General features: G+C 37.0%; 1 protein-coding gene across 2 annotated transcripts in view; it reads right to left on the reverse strand.

Moving 5' to 3' along the window:
- LOC128684961 (uncharacterized) overlaps positions 1–15,822 on the reverse strand; it is a 47,357-nt gene extending 31,535 nt beyond the window's left edge. The window contains exons 1-7 of one of the 2 annotated variants that reach the window (XM_070098899.1): positions 15,733–15,818; positions 11,524–11,638; positions 11,114–11,166; positions 9,034–9,214; positions 8,390–8,464; positions 4,548–4,652; positions 1,512–1,752 (exon numbers count right to left, since the gene is read on the reverse strand). In XM_070098899.1, the coding sequence (XP_069955000.1) occupies positions 1,512–1,752; positions 4,548–4,652; positions 8,390–8,464; positions 9,034–9,129 (517 nt within the window). In that variant the 5' untranslated portion in view covers positions 9,130–9,214; positions 11,114–11,166; positions 11,524–11,638; positions 15,733–15,818. Of the gene's footprint in view, positions 1–1,511; positions 1,753–4,547; positions 4,653–8,389; positions 8,465–9,033; positions 9,215–11,113; positions 11,167–11,523; positions 11,639–15,732 lie in introns of both variants that reach the window. The other variant, XM_070098890.1, reaches the window with a different exon arrangement.
- Between the last annotated feature and the right edge of the window lie 260 nt (positions 15,823–16,082).

Raw genomic sequence — 16,082 nt, forward strand, 5'->3', positions numbered from 1 at the left:
TCTCCCGTATAAATTACTAAATTTAAAAGAGAAAATTTCGTTTTTCTTTTTGGGCCACCCCGCCTTGGTGGGATACGGCCGGTGTGTTGAAAGAAAGAAAGAAGAACTAGAAAGAAAATAGAAGAAAACCCAGAGAGGTGTGTGTATATATGCTTGTACATGTATGTGAAGTGTGACCTAAGCATAAGTAGAAGTAGCAAGACATACCTGTAATCTTGCATGTGTATGAGACAGACAAAAGACACCTGCAATCCTACCATCATGAAAACAATTACAGGCTTTCGTTGTACACTCACTTGGCAGGACGGTAGTACCTCCCTGGGTGGTTGCTGTCTACCAACCTACTACCTAGAAAATGTATAAACTATAAAGAATATATTAAATCAATCAATCTGAGGAGTTGCTGCTCACAGGAAAATACATTGTATTAGTGTTTGCTTTATTTAATCTCAAATACAATATGTGCTGTAATATTAAAAACAATTATTCAGATTATACATTAATTTGACTAAAATATTTTTTGTAACTTTTTTTTTTTTTCAACAAACCGGCCGTATCCCACCAAGGCAGGGTGGCCCAAAAAGAAAAACATAAGCTTCTCTTTTCAAATTTAGTAATTTATACAGAAGGGGTTACTAGCCCCTTGCTCCCGGCATTTTAGTCGCCTCTTACAACACGCATGGCTTAAGGAGGAAGAATTCTGTTCCACTTCCCCATGGAGATAAGAGGAAATAAACAAGAACAAGAACTAGAAAGAAAATAGCAGAAAACCCAGAGGGGTGTGAATATATATGGGGTTTGGGATATTGGAAGTTTGGAGGGATATGTTGTGTATCTTTATACGTATATGCTTCTAAGCTGTTGTATCCTGAGCACCTCTGCAAAAACAGTGATAATGTGTGAGTGTGGTGAAAGTGTTGAATGATGATGAAAGTATTTTATTTTTGGGGATTTTCTTTCTTTTTTGGGTCACCCTGCCTCGGTGGGAGACGGCCGACTTGTTGAAAAAAAAAAAAATGTATGTGTAGTGTGACCTAAGTGTAAGTACGTAGAAGTAGCAAGATGTACCTGAAATCTTGTATGTTTATGAGACAGACAAAAGACACTAGCAATCCTACCATCATGAAAACAATTACAGGCTTTCGTTGTACACTCACTTGGCAGGACAGTAGTACCTCCCTGGGTGGTTGCTGTCTACCAACCTACTACCTAGAAAATGTATAAACTATAAAGAATATATTAAATCAATCAATCTGAGGAGTTGCTGCTTACAGTAAAATACATTGTATTAGTTTTTGCTTTATTTAATCTCAAATACAATATGTGCTGTAATATTAAAAACAATTATTCAGATTATACATTAACTTGACTAAAATATTTTTTATAACATCTAAACAAAATAATATACAATATTCACTGTAAGCACAAATAACATTTCCACTTTTATGAAAACCCTCAATGTGAAAATTTCCACATGATCTCTGCCAAAAAACAAAACATAAAAAGCTTACTGTTCCTGAGATTTGTGTTCTTAATGAAGACATCACATTTCTTTCTGAAGTCTTCAAAGCATTCTAGATGCTGGGTGGCTGCAATGCTCTTGTGAGCAGTAGCAACGGTGAGTGTCGAGGGAAGACAACATGAATACAGGTAGTGCAGGATGGTTTCCAGGGCTGTGTCGTCCATGCCACATAGGGTCGTCCAGTTCATAGATGGCATGCTCGACTCCAAAACGATGCTGTGCACATCAAACTGCAATGTGAATAAATGATTGCATTGACTGACAAAAAGCATACACATCAATTTTATCAATGAGAGTGAGGATGTTGCAGTTTGGGGGGATTATCTTAACTATGATGTCAGCACGCTTCTGGCAACACTGCAATTGAATGAATTATGGTGAATGTGTTTTCTCGTATTTGGATCAGTGGGAGAGGGATGGGGTGTTAAAAAAATAAAAAATGAAATAAGAACTGGTACAACTGAAGTCATATGAAGAAAGTGATACAAAAGGAGTATTTTAAATTTAGGCCTACATGGAGGCCCTCATTTGTAGGCCAAAATATAAAGCATTTCTCTTACCTACTGTTTAATTTTCTCTACACCTGTTTCTCTTTTTCCACCTACAGTGGTACCCCGAGTTTTGAACTGCTCCCAACTCGACCAATTATGTAAGTGTATTATTGTAAGTGCTTTTTTAAGTGTATTTTTGGGGGTCTGAAACGGACTAATCTAATTTATATTATTCCTTATGGGAACAAATTCATTCAGTAATGGCACTTCTAGAGTAACAGCCTTCCAGTAACAGCCTTCTAGAGCGAAGAAAGCTCGAAACTCAGGGTACCACTGGATTTCTGGCAAATGCTTAAAAAAAAATCAAGACAAGCAGGAATACTTTCAAAATATTATAACTGAAAACCAATGCTAAAAGTGTGGGTTGCATCCTGGGACAAAATTGACCTAACTTGCCTGAAATGCTCCGCATAATAAGCGGCTTTCTACGTAGTAGTGTGTCAGTGATGTCAGCTATGGTCTGTATATCTTGTACATGTACTTATAGAAATAACTATGCATATTATTTTATTATTATTATTAATTATACTGACAAGTGATTAAAAAATCAAGATATAAGCAAACACTAAGACACATGTCACTGTGATGCATATTATTTGGGATTCTACTGTATATTGTTCAACATTTTCTTCAATCTGGTCATGAATGACAAAGTGAGAAGCTTCCATTTTTACTTGGTCCACAACAAACAATGCATTAAGGATCATTCATTCAACAATGAAATGCTATACACATCAAGGTTTTATTAAACACTAATTTAATGTCGCATTAAACACTAATTTTATGTCTTATTAAACACTAATTTTATGTCTTATTACACACTAATTTTGCCTTATTAACCCTTTGACTGTTTCGGTCGTATACATACGTCTTACAAGCCACAGTGTTTGACGTATGGTATATACTCAAAAATTCTAGCAGCTTCGAATCAAGCAGGAGAAAGCTGGTAGGCCCACACGTGAAAGAATGGGTCTGTGTGTTCAGTTTGCACCACATAAAAGAAATCCTGCAGCATGCAGTGCATAATGAGAAAAAAAAACTTCGACTGTTTTTTGGATTAAAACGCTGAATTTGTGGTGTATTTTCGTATAGTATTTATGGTTGTATTCTCGTTTTCTTGGTTTCATTTGATAGAATGGAAAACATATTATAGAAACAGAGGTGATTTTGATTGGTTTTACTATGAAAAGAACCTTGAAATAGAGCTCAAAGTAGGGGAAATGTTTGATTTTTGCAGATGTTCAAAAGCAAATAAATGATGTCATTATCCAATAAATGTCCAACTAGCCATTCTAATATGCAGTCATGAATGAGTTGACATTATTTATACAATTATTACAATATTGCAATAGTCTGCATAACAGTAAATCTTCTATTTTTTGTTTGAATAAAATTCAAAATAGAAAGCAAGAGTAATATCAGAGGGGCTTGGAGACGTGACTGATGAACAAAGAAAATGTTATTTTAGAGCCAGGAATGTCTGCATTGTTCATTCTGGACCCTATTTTGAAATTGGCATATTTTTTAAATTGTGTGAAATTGGCCAAATTGTAAATTGCTGACCACGTTATTGGGTAGTTGAAATCGGTAAATGGGCAGTTTCTTGTACTCAATCGATAGAAAAAAAATGGAGTTCTAAAGAAATAGCTATGAGTTTGGTCGACTGGAACAATGGAATTAGTCGAAAATAGGGTTCAAAGTGGGTGAAATCGCCGATTCATAAATATCGTCAAGGTCCCTAATTTCGTGAGAGCGTAATACCATAAGTTTTCCATCAAATCTCATTTTTTGGTGTCATTACCATCGGGAAAAGATTCTCTTATCATTTCATAAGAAAAAATTATTATTTTTTTTTTTTTTTTCAAAAATTTTCCGACACCAGAAGACACCTCAGGATTTGGGGTTTCGACAATCAAGGGGTTAACCCCTTGACTGTCGAAACCTAAGAAATTTACTGATTTATTTACAGTGTTGCATTTATTTCTCTGAATTCTTCAAGAGGTTAATCCCTTGACTGTTGAAACCCAAGAAATTCACTGATTTATTTACAGTGTTGCATTTATTTCTCTGAATTCTTCCTCTGTAAGCAATGCGTGTCATAAGAGGTGACTAAAATGCTGGGAGCAAGGGGCCGGTAACCCCTTCTCCTGTATATATTACTAAATTTAAAAAGAAAATCTTTTGTTTTCCCTTTTAGGTCACCCTGCCTTGGTGGGATATGGCTGGTTCATTGAAAAAAAAATTTACTTCTCCAAGGTTATGGGTCCCAACACTTGCATCTAGGGAAAGGACCCTGTTACATGTCAAAACTTCTAAATTAAAAGATGAGGGAGAACAAGGACGAGGTCTTTTAAAAGTGAGAGGGGGGTCCCAGAGAAGAATGGTAAGGTGTGTTTAGCAAGTCAGCCTGATGTCTGTTTTACTTTGCCCAAAAGATATGAATCTATCAATGAAAAAGTTGATTTGATGCTCACCTTTCTACCTGATTTTGCAATAATAGTGACATCTGAGAAGTAGCCATCAGCAAGGGCTGGAAGCAGGGAATATGGAAGGTCTGGAACAATCTCTGGAGTAGTCAGCTGTAAGTAAAATATACATTTTAAACTAACTAAAAATCAGTAATAAATGCTCTCCTATATTATAGCAAGTTCTCGGTGCAAATAATTTGGCCAGACATATGTTATTATCTGCACCTACTTTTGTCTGTTTCTTATCTCCCCACTCAACACCCTAGCATTCACTTCTTTTATAACCCCATATATAAATAAGTCCTAGGTAGCAGGTTGGTAGACAGCAACCGCCCAGGGAGGTACTACCGTCCTGCCTAGTGAGTGTAAAACGGAAACCTGTAATTGTTTTCATGATGGTAGGATTGCTGGTGTCTTTTTTCTGTCTCATAAACATACAAGATTTCAGGTACGTCTTGCTACTTCTACTTACACTTAGGTCACACTACACATACATGTACAAGCATATATATACATACATACCCCTCTGGGTTTTCTTCTATTTTCTTTCTAGCTCTTGTTCTTGTTTATTTCCTCCTATCTCCATGGGGAATTGGAACAGAATTCTTCCTTCATAAGCCATGTGTGTCGTAAGAGGCGACTAAAATGCCGGAAGCAAGGGGCTGGTAACCCCTTCTCCTGTATATATTACTAAATGTAAAAGGAGAAGCTTTCGTTTTTCTTTTTGGGCCACCCTGCCTTTGGTGGGATACGGCTGGTTTGTTGAAAAAAAAAAATATATAAATAAGTTAAACAATCATGGTTAGTATATACATTCCTGTCTAAGAACTACTTTTACTGGAAAATAATCCTCCCCTCTCTTCTGCATACCCTAACTTGGGCCTCACTATCTACATAAAAACCCTACTTCTTTTAGTAACATACTACCTATTCCATATATCTGCAACATCTGCAACAGTGTCCCTTATATACCTTTTCTAAATCCAAAAATGCGACAAGAGGCTCCTTACTTTTAAACACAGTAAACCCTAGATGTAACGGACTAATAGAGGGGATCCTCCGAGTGCCCGTTAAGTCAGAATGTTAAAAAATCACAGAAAAAGTACTGCTGTACTCTACAGTATTCCTAACACAGTACCATAATAAATGTTAAAAACATATGAGGTACAATTATAATTTACCCAGTGAATTTTTTATCTGTTATTTCAGAGGTCCAGTACAGTGGACCCCCGGTTAACGTTATTTTTTCACTCCATAAGTATGTTCAGGTGCCAGTACTGACCGAATTTATTCCCATAAGGAATATTGTGAAGTAGATTAGTCCATTTCAGACCCCCAAACATACACATACAAACGCACTTACATAAATACACTTACATAATTGGTCGCATTCGGAGGTAATCGTTATGCGGGGGTCCACTGTACATCAAGTTCCTTAATATTGAGGGTTTACTGTAGTCTTCATTTGTATGCTCCAATGTAAACATTTGTTGTGATATTTTGACTTTATATATAAAAATGTTTTAGGTAGTAGGTTGGTAGACAGCAACCGCCCAGGGAGGTACTACCGTCCTGTCAAGTGAGTGTAAAACGAAAGCCTGTAATTGTTTTACATGATGGTAGGATTGCTGGTGTCTTTTTTCTGTCTCATAAACATGCAAGATTTCAGGTACATCTTGCTACTTCGACTTACGCTTAGGTCACACTACACATACATGTTTTTTTTTTTTTTTTTTCAACAAGTCGGTCGTCTCCCACCGAGGCAGGGTGACCCAAAAAAGAAAGAAAATCCCCAAAAAGAAAATACTTTCATCATCATTCAACACTTTCACCACACTCACACATTATCACTGCTTTTGCAGAGGTGCCCAGAATACAACAGTTTAGAAGCATATACGTATAAAGATACACAACATATCCCTCCAAACTGCCAATATCCCAAACCACTCCTTTAAAGTGCAGGCATTGTACTTCCCATTTCCAGGACTCAAGTCCGACTATATGAAAATAACCGGTTTCCCTGAATCCCTTCACTAAATATTACCCTGCTCACACTCCAACAGATCGTCAGGTCCCAAGTATCATTCATCTCCATTCATTCCTATCTAACACGCTCATGCACGCTTGCTGGAAGTCCAAGCCCCTAGCCCACAAAACCTCCTTTACCCCCTCTTTCCAACCCTTTTGAGGACGACCCCTACCCCTCTTTCCTTCCCCTATAGATTTACATGCTTTCCATGTCATTCTACTTTGATCCATTCTCTCTAAATGACCAAACCACCTCAACAACCCCTCTTCTGCCCTCTGACTAATGCTTTTATTAACTCCACACCTTCTCCTAATTTCCACACTCCGAATTTTCTGCATAATATTTACACCACACATTGCCCTTAGACAGGACATCTCCACTGCCTCCAACCGTCTCCTCGCTGCTGCATTTACCACCCAAGCTTCACATCCATATAAGAGTGTTGGTACTACTATACTTTCATACATTCCCTTCTTTGCCTCCATAGATAACATTTTTTGACTCCACATATACCTCAATGCACCACTCACCTTTTTTCCCTCATCAATTCTATGATTAACCTCATCCTTCATAAATCCATCCGCCGACACGTCAACTCCCAAGTATCTGAAAACATTCACTTCTTCCATACTCCTCCTCCCCAATTTGATATCCAATTTTTCTTTATCTAAATCATTTGATACCCTCATCACCTTACTCTTTTCTATGCTCACTTTCAACTTTCTACATTTACACACATTCTCAAACTCATCCACTAACCTTTGCAATTTTTCTTTAGAATCTCCCATAAGCACAGTATCATCAGCAAAAAGTAACTGTGTCAATTCCCATTTTGAATTTGATTCCCCATAATTTAATCCTACTCCTCTCCCGAACACCCTAGCATTTACTTCTTTTACAACCCCATCTATAAATATATTAAACAACCATGGTGACATTACACATCCCTGTCTAAGACCTACTTTTACCGGGAAGTATTCTCCCTCTCTTCTACACACCCTAACCTGAGCCTCATATATACATACCCCTCTGGGTTTTCTTCTATTTTCTTTCTAGTTATTTCCTCTTATCTCCATGGGGAAGTGGAATAGAATTCTTCCTCCGTAAGCCATGCATGTCATAAGAGGCGACTAAAATGCCGGGAGCAAGGGGCTGGTAACCCTTTCTCCTATATATATTACTAAATGTAAAAGGAGAAACTTTTGTTTTTCCTCTTCAGCCACCCCACCTTGGTGGGATACGGCCGGTGTGTTGAAAGAAAGATATAAAAATGTGGTAGAACACTGGAATAGGAGCTAAGAAATGGTAATCACACACTTCAAAACCTCTCTGAAAACTTCATGGAGTGAGCATCATTAGCACTAGCGCACTTAGCTCACACACTGAGGTCCGGAGATCGAATCTCTGGTATGGCTGGAAAACATTAGGATGCATTTCCTTAAGACACCTGTTGTCCATGTTCACCCATCAGTATAAAATGGATATGTGGATGCTAGTTGACTGGTGTGGGTTGCATCCTGGGACAAAACTGACCTAATTTGCCTGAAACAAGGGGCTTTCTATATAGTAGTATGTCATTGATATCAGATGAGCCTGTATACCTTGTACAAGTACTTGTAGAAATAAAAATATTATTATTATTATTATTATTATAGTATTAACAATTAAATCTTTCAACTAAAACAAGATAGATCTCATTCAAAATTACACTATTATCCCAACCAAATTTTCCTCTATAACACAACTAATTCACTGCCAAACAACGAAATGAGTCTTGCTTGTCCTTCCTCCGCAAGAAGAGCCTCAGAGCCTCACTCACCTTTTCGCACTGCAGCATGAACCACCCATCATATGTTAACAACATCAGGTCCCGAGACATTACTGGCTGGTCGAGCTGAAAAATTATGAGTAATAAATAAATACTGTAAAAGTCAGCATGTGTACAACTACAATTTAGTTTGTGGGATGGGGAGATGGGGATGAGCTCACAGCATTTTGCCACAGCTCTTACTGGTTGATCAACTGATTAAAAACACCTTTGTCGTATGTGTCAACTTTTCAACCCTTGTAGTTGGTCTCTGCAGAGTTAGTGTTAAATTCATTTAATTTTGTTACCAGGTTTATGTTGAAGTGTTTTCAAATATTGCTGTACCTCATTCTGGGGTGAATCCTCTAACACTGACACCCTGTTCTTCATTCTTTCCTAGTAAAAAAGTCTACAGTGTTTGAATGTTTTCCAATACAAGTTTACCTTTTAACATACACCATAAAGTAAGATTTATTCTATAATGTCATTCAGTAACTTCGTAAGATCATCAGTATTATAAGATTTTCTCAACAGATATAGTCAAAAAAGAAAATATTAATTCCCTTGACATAAATACTTTCATATCAATGAATGTAAATCAGTACAGTACTGCAAAATAAAAATAATAATTTAGTGCCTTACATAAGCCAACTTACTCTAAACTCAATAATGTGTCCATTGTATGCAGCAAAGCGAAGCAATGTTCTGTTGCCATAACACTGGAGATTTTGGTAAGTATACACTTCATACATTTGGCAAGAAAAGAGCGGGAGCGCATCACAACCATCTGTAACAGTCCATGTGACATCTCCGGCCTCTGACAATACAAACTCAGTCCTGCAATGAAATACGAAATGTATCACTCTATATTTTAAGTAAGGTGCCCAAGCCAAGACTACAGACTTATACAAATACAGCAGGTCCTCGAATAACGTCATTTTGTTCAATATTGTTTCGTTATAATGATGAGAAAAAAATCGCAAACAAATTACAGCCTCTCCTTATTTAACGACAGAGTTCCATTCCTAAGACCACGTCAGTAAACGAATTCGTTGCTAAGCAAGGAGCATACTATAATGGTAGTGGGTTTGTGTCAACCATCTTTGATATTGTTTTAATGTCACCTTTGCACCATTATAACACTTTTAGTATATTTTTAAATGTTTATACAGTAGTGTACTGTATATTATAATAAACAGAATAGAGGAAATCAATTCTAATATACATTAATTAGGTATGCATATTGATCAGAGAGCCCATCGTAAGTCTGAGTCATTGGTAAACGAGTACATCACTAAGTGAGAAGCCATGTTGCAATATAAAAATTTGTAAAGTACATGTATATGATAATCATATGATAGTCTCATTGCTCAAAGTTGCAATTTCCAAAAACCTATCGATGGCATTAAGTGAAGACTTATTGTAGTACCCTGTAGCCTGTCACAGATTCCAGATATAACATCCTCCCCCAACTGTAGAAACAGGTTTCCTCTCCAGTGTATGCCACCTCTGTGTACCTGAATTTTTTGCACTGCATGCACCTCAGAGGTGCAAGCTGATAACTCCTGACCAAGAAGGTCTCGTATCCGCATTTGAGGGCTGCTGGTTTGGTCGTTCCAGCAAACTTTAATACCAGCAGGAGAGTTCTGCATTCACCACTGCCCCTTTGTATAAGATATGGATGAACCTTTGCTGGTGCATCCATTAACCAGGAGGCAGTGCATAGATAACTCCTTTTACCCTAGATCTATTCCTTACAACTGAGACTGTTATAAGGTACTGTCCATCACAGAAAATGGGTTTTTCTCCATCAACTGCTTAACCTGTTCATAAGTACAAAATTCCACAAGCAGATCACTGGACCTCTTCGGTTGTTTTTCCCTCAAAAATAAGACTCACCTTAACCAAAGGCTTACCTGTGTCTATTGTTTTGGAATCAACAAACCATACATGTTCTGAGATGTCATCCATAATAGAATGTCTAGTATTTTCCACTGTTTGTGATGTAATGGATCTTCCTCCAAGTCCTGTTGTTGTTGGGGTTGTTAAGTGACACCACAGATGACCATGAACACGTAAGAGTTAACCCAGGATAAACAAAGAAAGCCAGTGTGGCTTTATTTCCATCGAGATCATTTGTAAGTCCTTTCCCTGATGAGACTTACAACATGTGACTAACTACTTGGTAACTATTTACTGCAAAATAAGAAGTAAAGAAAAATTCTTCCTCTGTAAGCCATGTGCCTCGTAAGAGGCGACTAAAATGCTGGGAACAAGGGGCTAGTAATCCCTTCTCTTGTATAATTACTAAATGTAAAAAGAAGAAACTTTATGAAAGCATTTCTTCTTTTACAGGTCACCCTGCTTCTGTGGGGGACAGCCGGTGTGTTAATAAAAAAGAAGAAGAGTAGCAAGTGTTACGGGACTTGTCCTTTAAAACCTACTGCCCATACGTCCCACTTTGCCCAGGGTTAGGCCCAAGTACTTTCAGTCGAGTGTTAAATTTGCTACTCCAACTACACCATGAAGTAAGTTTATTTAGGTAGAGGTACACATAAGAACAGTTATCATACATAGTGTAAATTACCTAGAATAACCCCCCTCCCTCCCCCCCCAAAAAAAAGTTAAAGTGACTTATTTCCACTGGGGTCCTTGATATTTCCACGTGGGGAGAGTGCTGATGGTACTGAAGTGAAGCACTGGACATGCATCAGGAGAGAGGCTGATGTAACTTACCCTTCAATTCCTGTTGCCTCTGATGATCCTGACAATGACACACACTCTATGATCTGAAATAATGCGAGAGATAATAGTAAGCAAAAGAATGGTACAGAATATATTTACAGAACACAAATACATTCAGTATTGTATAGTACGGTAAAAATAACTTAATACTTTCCTCCCAAACTTGATCTGGTAAGAAGAGAGAGAGACGAGCATTACTTCATAAAAATTATGAAACTAATTTTGATCAGTACAGGACTGTATTTCTATTTTCTAATTAATCTCGTCTTTTAGTTACAAATTTATTATACAATATTATTACTAAGAAATCACTATTAAGATAATACAATGTCTGTACAGAGATGTATCAGACTTGATAATTTAGATATCCACGGATGCGGATGTATATGAGGATGTCTTACTTATTTTGCGGATGCAGATGTAAGAAATTGTTCAGATGTTCCTTGGATGTTGATGTGGATGTAAGAAATTGTATGGATGTTCTGTGGATTCGGATGTGGATGCATATGCAGATATCTGTTTACAGTAAAATGCGGATGCGGATGTAAAAAATTGTGCGGATGTTCCGCAGATGCAGATATCTGATACATCACTTGTATAGAGGTTAATGGCATTTAGGTGTGAATGCAGAAAGCCCTTTAATATGCAGAGCATTTCGGGTAAACTTAAAACTAACCTAAGATTAAAAAGGCAATGACAAATTTGGTGGTTTTATTTATATAGTCTCTTAGGTGATTGGAAATATAAATTTAGGAGTTACAATGAATACAAGAGAAATGAATATCTTATTAGTACATGCTATTTGGCTTTAATAAAGTTTAATTGTTTAAAGAATTACAGGTATGATTATGATTATAGGTAATGAGGATTCTAGCATTTAATTGTTTACATTATCACACAAATTTCTACAATGGTTATGAGACCATACTTAAAATACTGTAGTCAAACCTAATCAATACATTATGTGGATTTAACATAGGATAATCCAATAAAGGCAGTGCAACATAATTGCACTAAGCTATATTTATATCTATGTACGTACTATACCTTACAATTAGAGCAGTTTTTAATATTTTGTATTGCCTACATTACTGCAGTATACATTATGTGTTGAATGTAAATGGAAATAAAACGATAGAAGATACAGATTGAATCGACATAATTTACCATTTACCCAAAATAATGTGCATTCTATGGGCTTTCTAATTATTGTATATGTATTATGTAATGCAGTGACTGGAAATAAAGATTCTTAATTTAAATGAATGTATACCAATAATAATTGTGCTTATTGCAACCAATGAATAAATTTGTATTATTATTAATATTGCAAATTTTATTTTTATATTAAGCACAAAATGCCCAGTGGTTAATCGATGCTGGAATAAATTTATAACATTGCCTGCAATACAGCTTATCTTGTATGCATTTATTATACAAAATATAAGATTTTTTTCAATTGGTGGGAAGTGCTAAATCCATAGGGGCTATATAGTGCAGTCAGGTTCACTCCAAGGATGGGGACGATGCCCAGTTCCTGGGAAAAAGAACCCTTCACTGACATCAAAACATAAGAACCCCAATGGATATAAACCCCAGTTGACTTCATTGTGTTATGCTAGGTTAAATCATACACTATTGTGTGCCTATAATTATGGCACTATATACCATCCTGTAAAATAAAAAAAAATATAAAATTCACTGTAAATACAATGGATATGTATCAATGACTTTTCATGAGGAGGTTAATAATAAAATGAACTCAGAATACAGACACAACCGTAAGAGGTAAATTATTATTGTTATACACACTGGTGATAAATTATGTATACTAAAACATAAATTAACTCAAAACAACTATTATAAGTATGTAAATTTATTTGGGTACAGTGACTCAGTTCCATCGGGGTACTTGTATTAATGTGTAAGTGAACACAAATACACTAATGTAATGGAAATACAAGGACCCCAGTGGAAGTTCCAAGGACCCCAGTGGAAGTTACAAGGGCCCCAGTGGAAGCTCCAAGGACCCCAGTGGAAGTTCCAAGGACCCCAGTGGAAGTTCCAAGGACCCCAGTGGAAGCTCCAAGGACCCCAGTGGAAGTTCCAAGGACCCCAGTGGAAGTTCCAAGGACCCCAGTGGAAGCTCCAAGGACCCCAGTGGAAGCTCCAAGGACCCCACTGGAAGTTCCAAGGATCTCATTAGAAATAAGTCACTTTGTCTGACTTTTCTGGGTTATCCTGGGTAATCATCATGTACGATGCTGTGTATGATAATTTATGTAACTGTATTTATGTGTACCTGTACTAGAATAAACTTAATTACATTTCAAAAATTGCAGTAGGTAATTAAAACTGGAAATTTCGGAGAATAACCGTAACAGATGATCACAGCCTAAGGCAATTATATCTAAAATATTAGTACAGTACATATTAATATAAAATAGTTTAATACAAATTAACCACTCTTATCTTGTCTATATTTAAGCAGATACCATGAACTGGGATTAGTCTGCCCAAAATGCCCTGGCACGATAGTGGCTTTAAGACAAGATTTCGTCCGAATTTTTAACCCCGGAGGGTTAGCCACCCAGGGTAACTCAAGAAAGTCTGTGCGTCATTAAGGACTGTCTGTCTTATTTCCATTTGGGTCCTCAATCTTGTCCCCCAGGATGCGACCCACACCAGTCGATTAACACCCAGGTACCTACTTTCTGCTAGGTGAATAGGACAACGGGCGTAAGGAAACGCGTCAGAATGTTTCTATTCTGATTTCTTTGTACTTAGCAAACCAAAATTGTAATTACACATTGTAACCTTTACAAAGAAATAAAATCTATATCTTTACGTTTACTATCTTTCTATACATGTTTACTAAGTGATGTAATTATGAGCGTTGCGTAAAACTGGATGAGGGAAATAATCCTCGAAATTGAAGGAAAAGAAATCCTCGAAATTAAAGGAAAAATAATCCTCAAAATCGAAGGAAAAATAATCCTTGAAACTAAAGGAAAAATAATTCTTGAAACCGAAGGAAAAATAATCCTCGAAATTGAAGGAAAAGAAATCCTCGAAATTAAAGGAAAAATAATCCTCAAAATCGAAGGAAAAATAATCCTTGAAACTAAAGGAAAAATAATTCTTGAAACCGAAGGAAAAATAATCCTCGAAATTGAAGGAAAAGAAATCCTCGAAATTAAAGGAAAAATAATCCTCGAAATCGAAGGAAAAATAATCCTTGAAACTAAAGGAAAAATAATTCTTGAAACCGAAGGAAAAATAATCCTCGAAATTGAAGGAAAAGAAATCCTCGAAATTAAAGGAAAAATAATCCTCGAAATCGAAGGAAAAATAATCCTTGAAACTAAAGGAAAAATAATTCTTGAAACCGAAGGAAAAATAATCCTTGAAATTGAAGGAAAAATAATCCTCGAAATTGAAGGAAAAATAATCTTCGAAACTAAAGGAAAAATAATCCTCAAAACTGAAGGAAAAATAATCCTCGAAACTGAAGGAAAAATAATCCTCAAAACTGAAGGAAAAATAATTCTCACAACTGAAGGAAAAATAATCCTTGAAATTGAAGGAAAAATAATCCTCGAAATTGAAGAAAAAATAATCATCGAAACTGAAGGAAAAAATCTTTGAAACTGAAGGAAAAATAATCCTCAAAATTGAAGGAAAAGTAATCCTTGAAATTGAAGAAAAAATAATCCTCAAAATTGAAGGAAAAGTAATCCTTGAAATCAAAGGGAATAAGTAAGATTATTTAGGCACAGGTACCCATAAGTACAATTATCATACATAGTGTAAATTACCTAGGATAACCCCCCCCCCTAAAAAAAATAAAAATTACATTTCCATTGGAAAAAAGCATCAAAATCGAAGGGAAAATAAACCCCAAAATAGAAGGGAAAATAATCCTCAAAATCAATGGGAAAAAATCCTCAAACCTGATGGGAAGAATCCTCAAAATTGAAGGAAAATAATCTCCAAAATTGTAGGGAAAAATAATTTTCAAAATCAAAGGGAAACAATAATCTTTAAATCAAAGGGAAAAATTCCTCAAAAGAGAAAGGAAAATAGGCTCCAAAATTCGTTGGGAAAATAATGCTCCAAATCAAAGAAAAAATCCTCAAAACGGAAGGGAAAAAACCCAAAATCAAAGGGAAAAAAATCCTCCAAGGGAAAAATCCTCAAAATCAAAGGTAAAAAAAAAACACTGAAAATCAAAGGGAAAAAATCCTAAGGGAAAAATCTCAAAGGGAAAAATCCTCACAACCGAAGGGGGAAAAAATTCCCAACCGGAACGGGGAAAAAATCCTGGAAACATAAATGTGAGTAAATATGGAGGAAGATCCTTTGTTAGGAAGTAGGTCAGTGATGTTAATAATTCAAACTAGTGTTACAGGTTGATTAATAGTGAAGATGTTGTGATTAAGGAAGATATTAATCCACGTTAATCCCCGGGTGATCGATGTGAGGTGATTGTGCCTGTGGGGGAGGTAGGGAGGAGGGGGATTACAGGGGTGTGTGGTGGCTGGTGGGGGGTGAGGGGGTGGTGGGGGGTGCTGGGCAGGATTATGACAACCTTGATGTGCTGGATTTACCTTCCAGGTGCCCACAACACGAGAGTTTCTGTCGCGGAAACCTGCCATAGTTGTGTCGTCTGCACACCCGCTGCCACCACCCGCCATTACTGCCACCCCCTCCACTACCACCACCCCCTCCACTACCACCACCCCCTCCACAACCACCCACCCCCTCCACTACCACCACTACCTCCACTACCACCACACCCTCCACGACCACCACCCCCTCCACAACCACCACCCCCTCCACTACCACCACCCCCTCCACAACCACCACCACCTCCATCACCACCACCATCCCCTCCACAACCACCACCCCCTACACAACAACCACCCCCTCCACTACCACCACCCCCTCCACTACCACC

This window comes from Cherax quadricarinatus, chromosome 5, assembly GCF_038502225.1.
Source record: "Cherax quadricarinatus isolate ZL_2023a chromosome 5, ASM3850222v1, whole genome shotgun sequence".
NCBI classification, from domain to species: Eukaryota; Metazoa; Arthropoda; class Malacostraca; order Decapoda; family Parastacidae; genus Cherax; species Cherax quadricarinatus.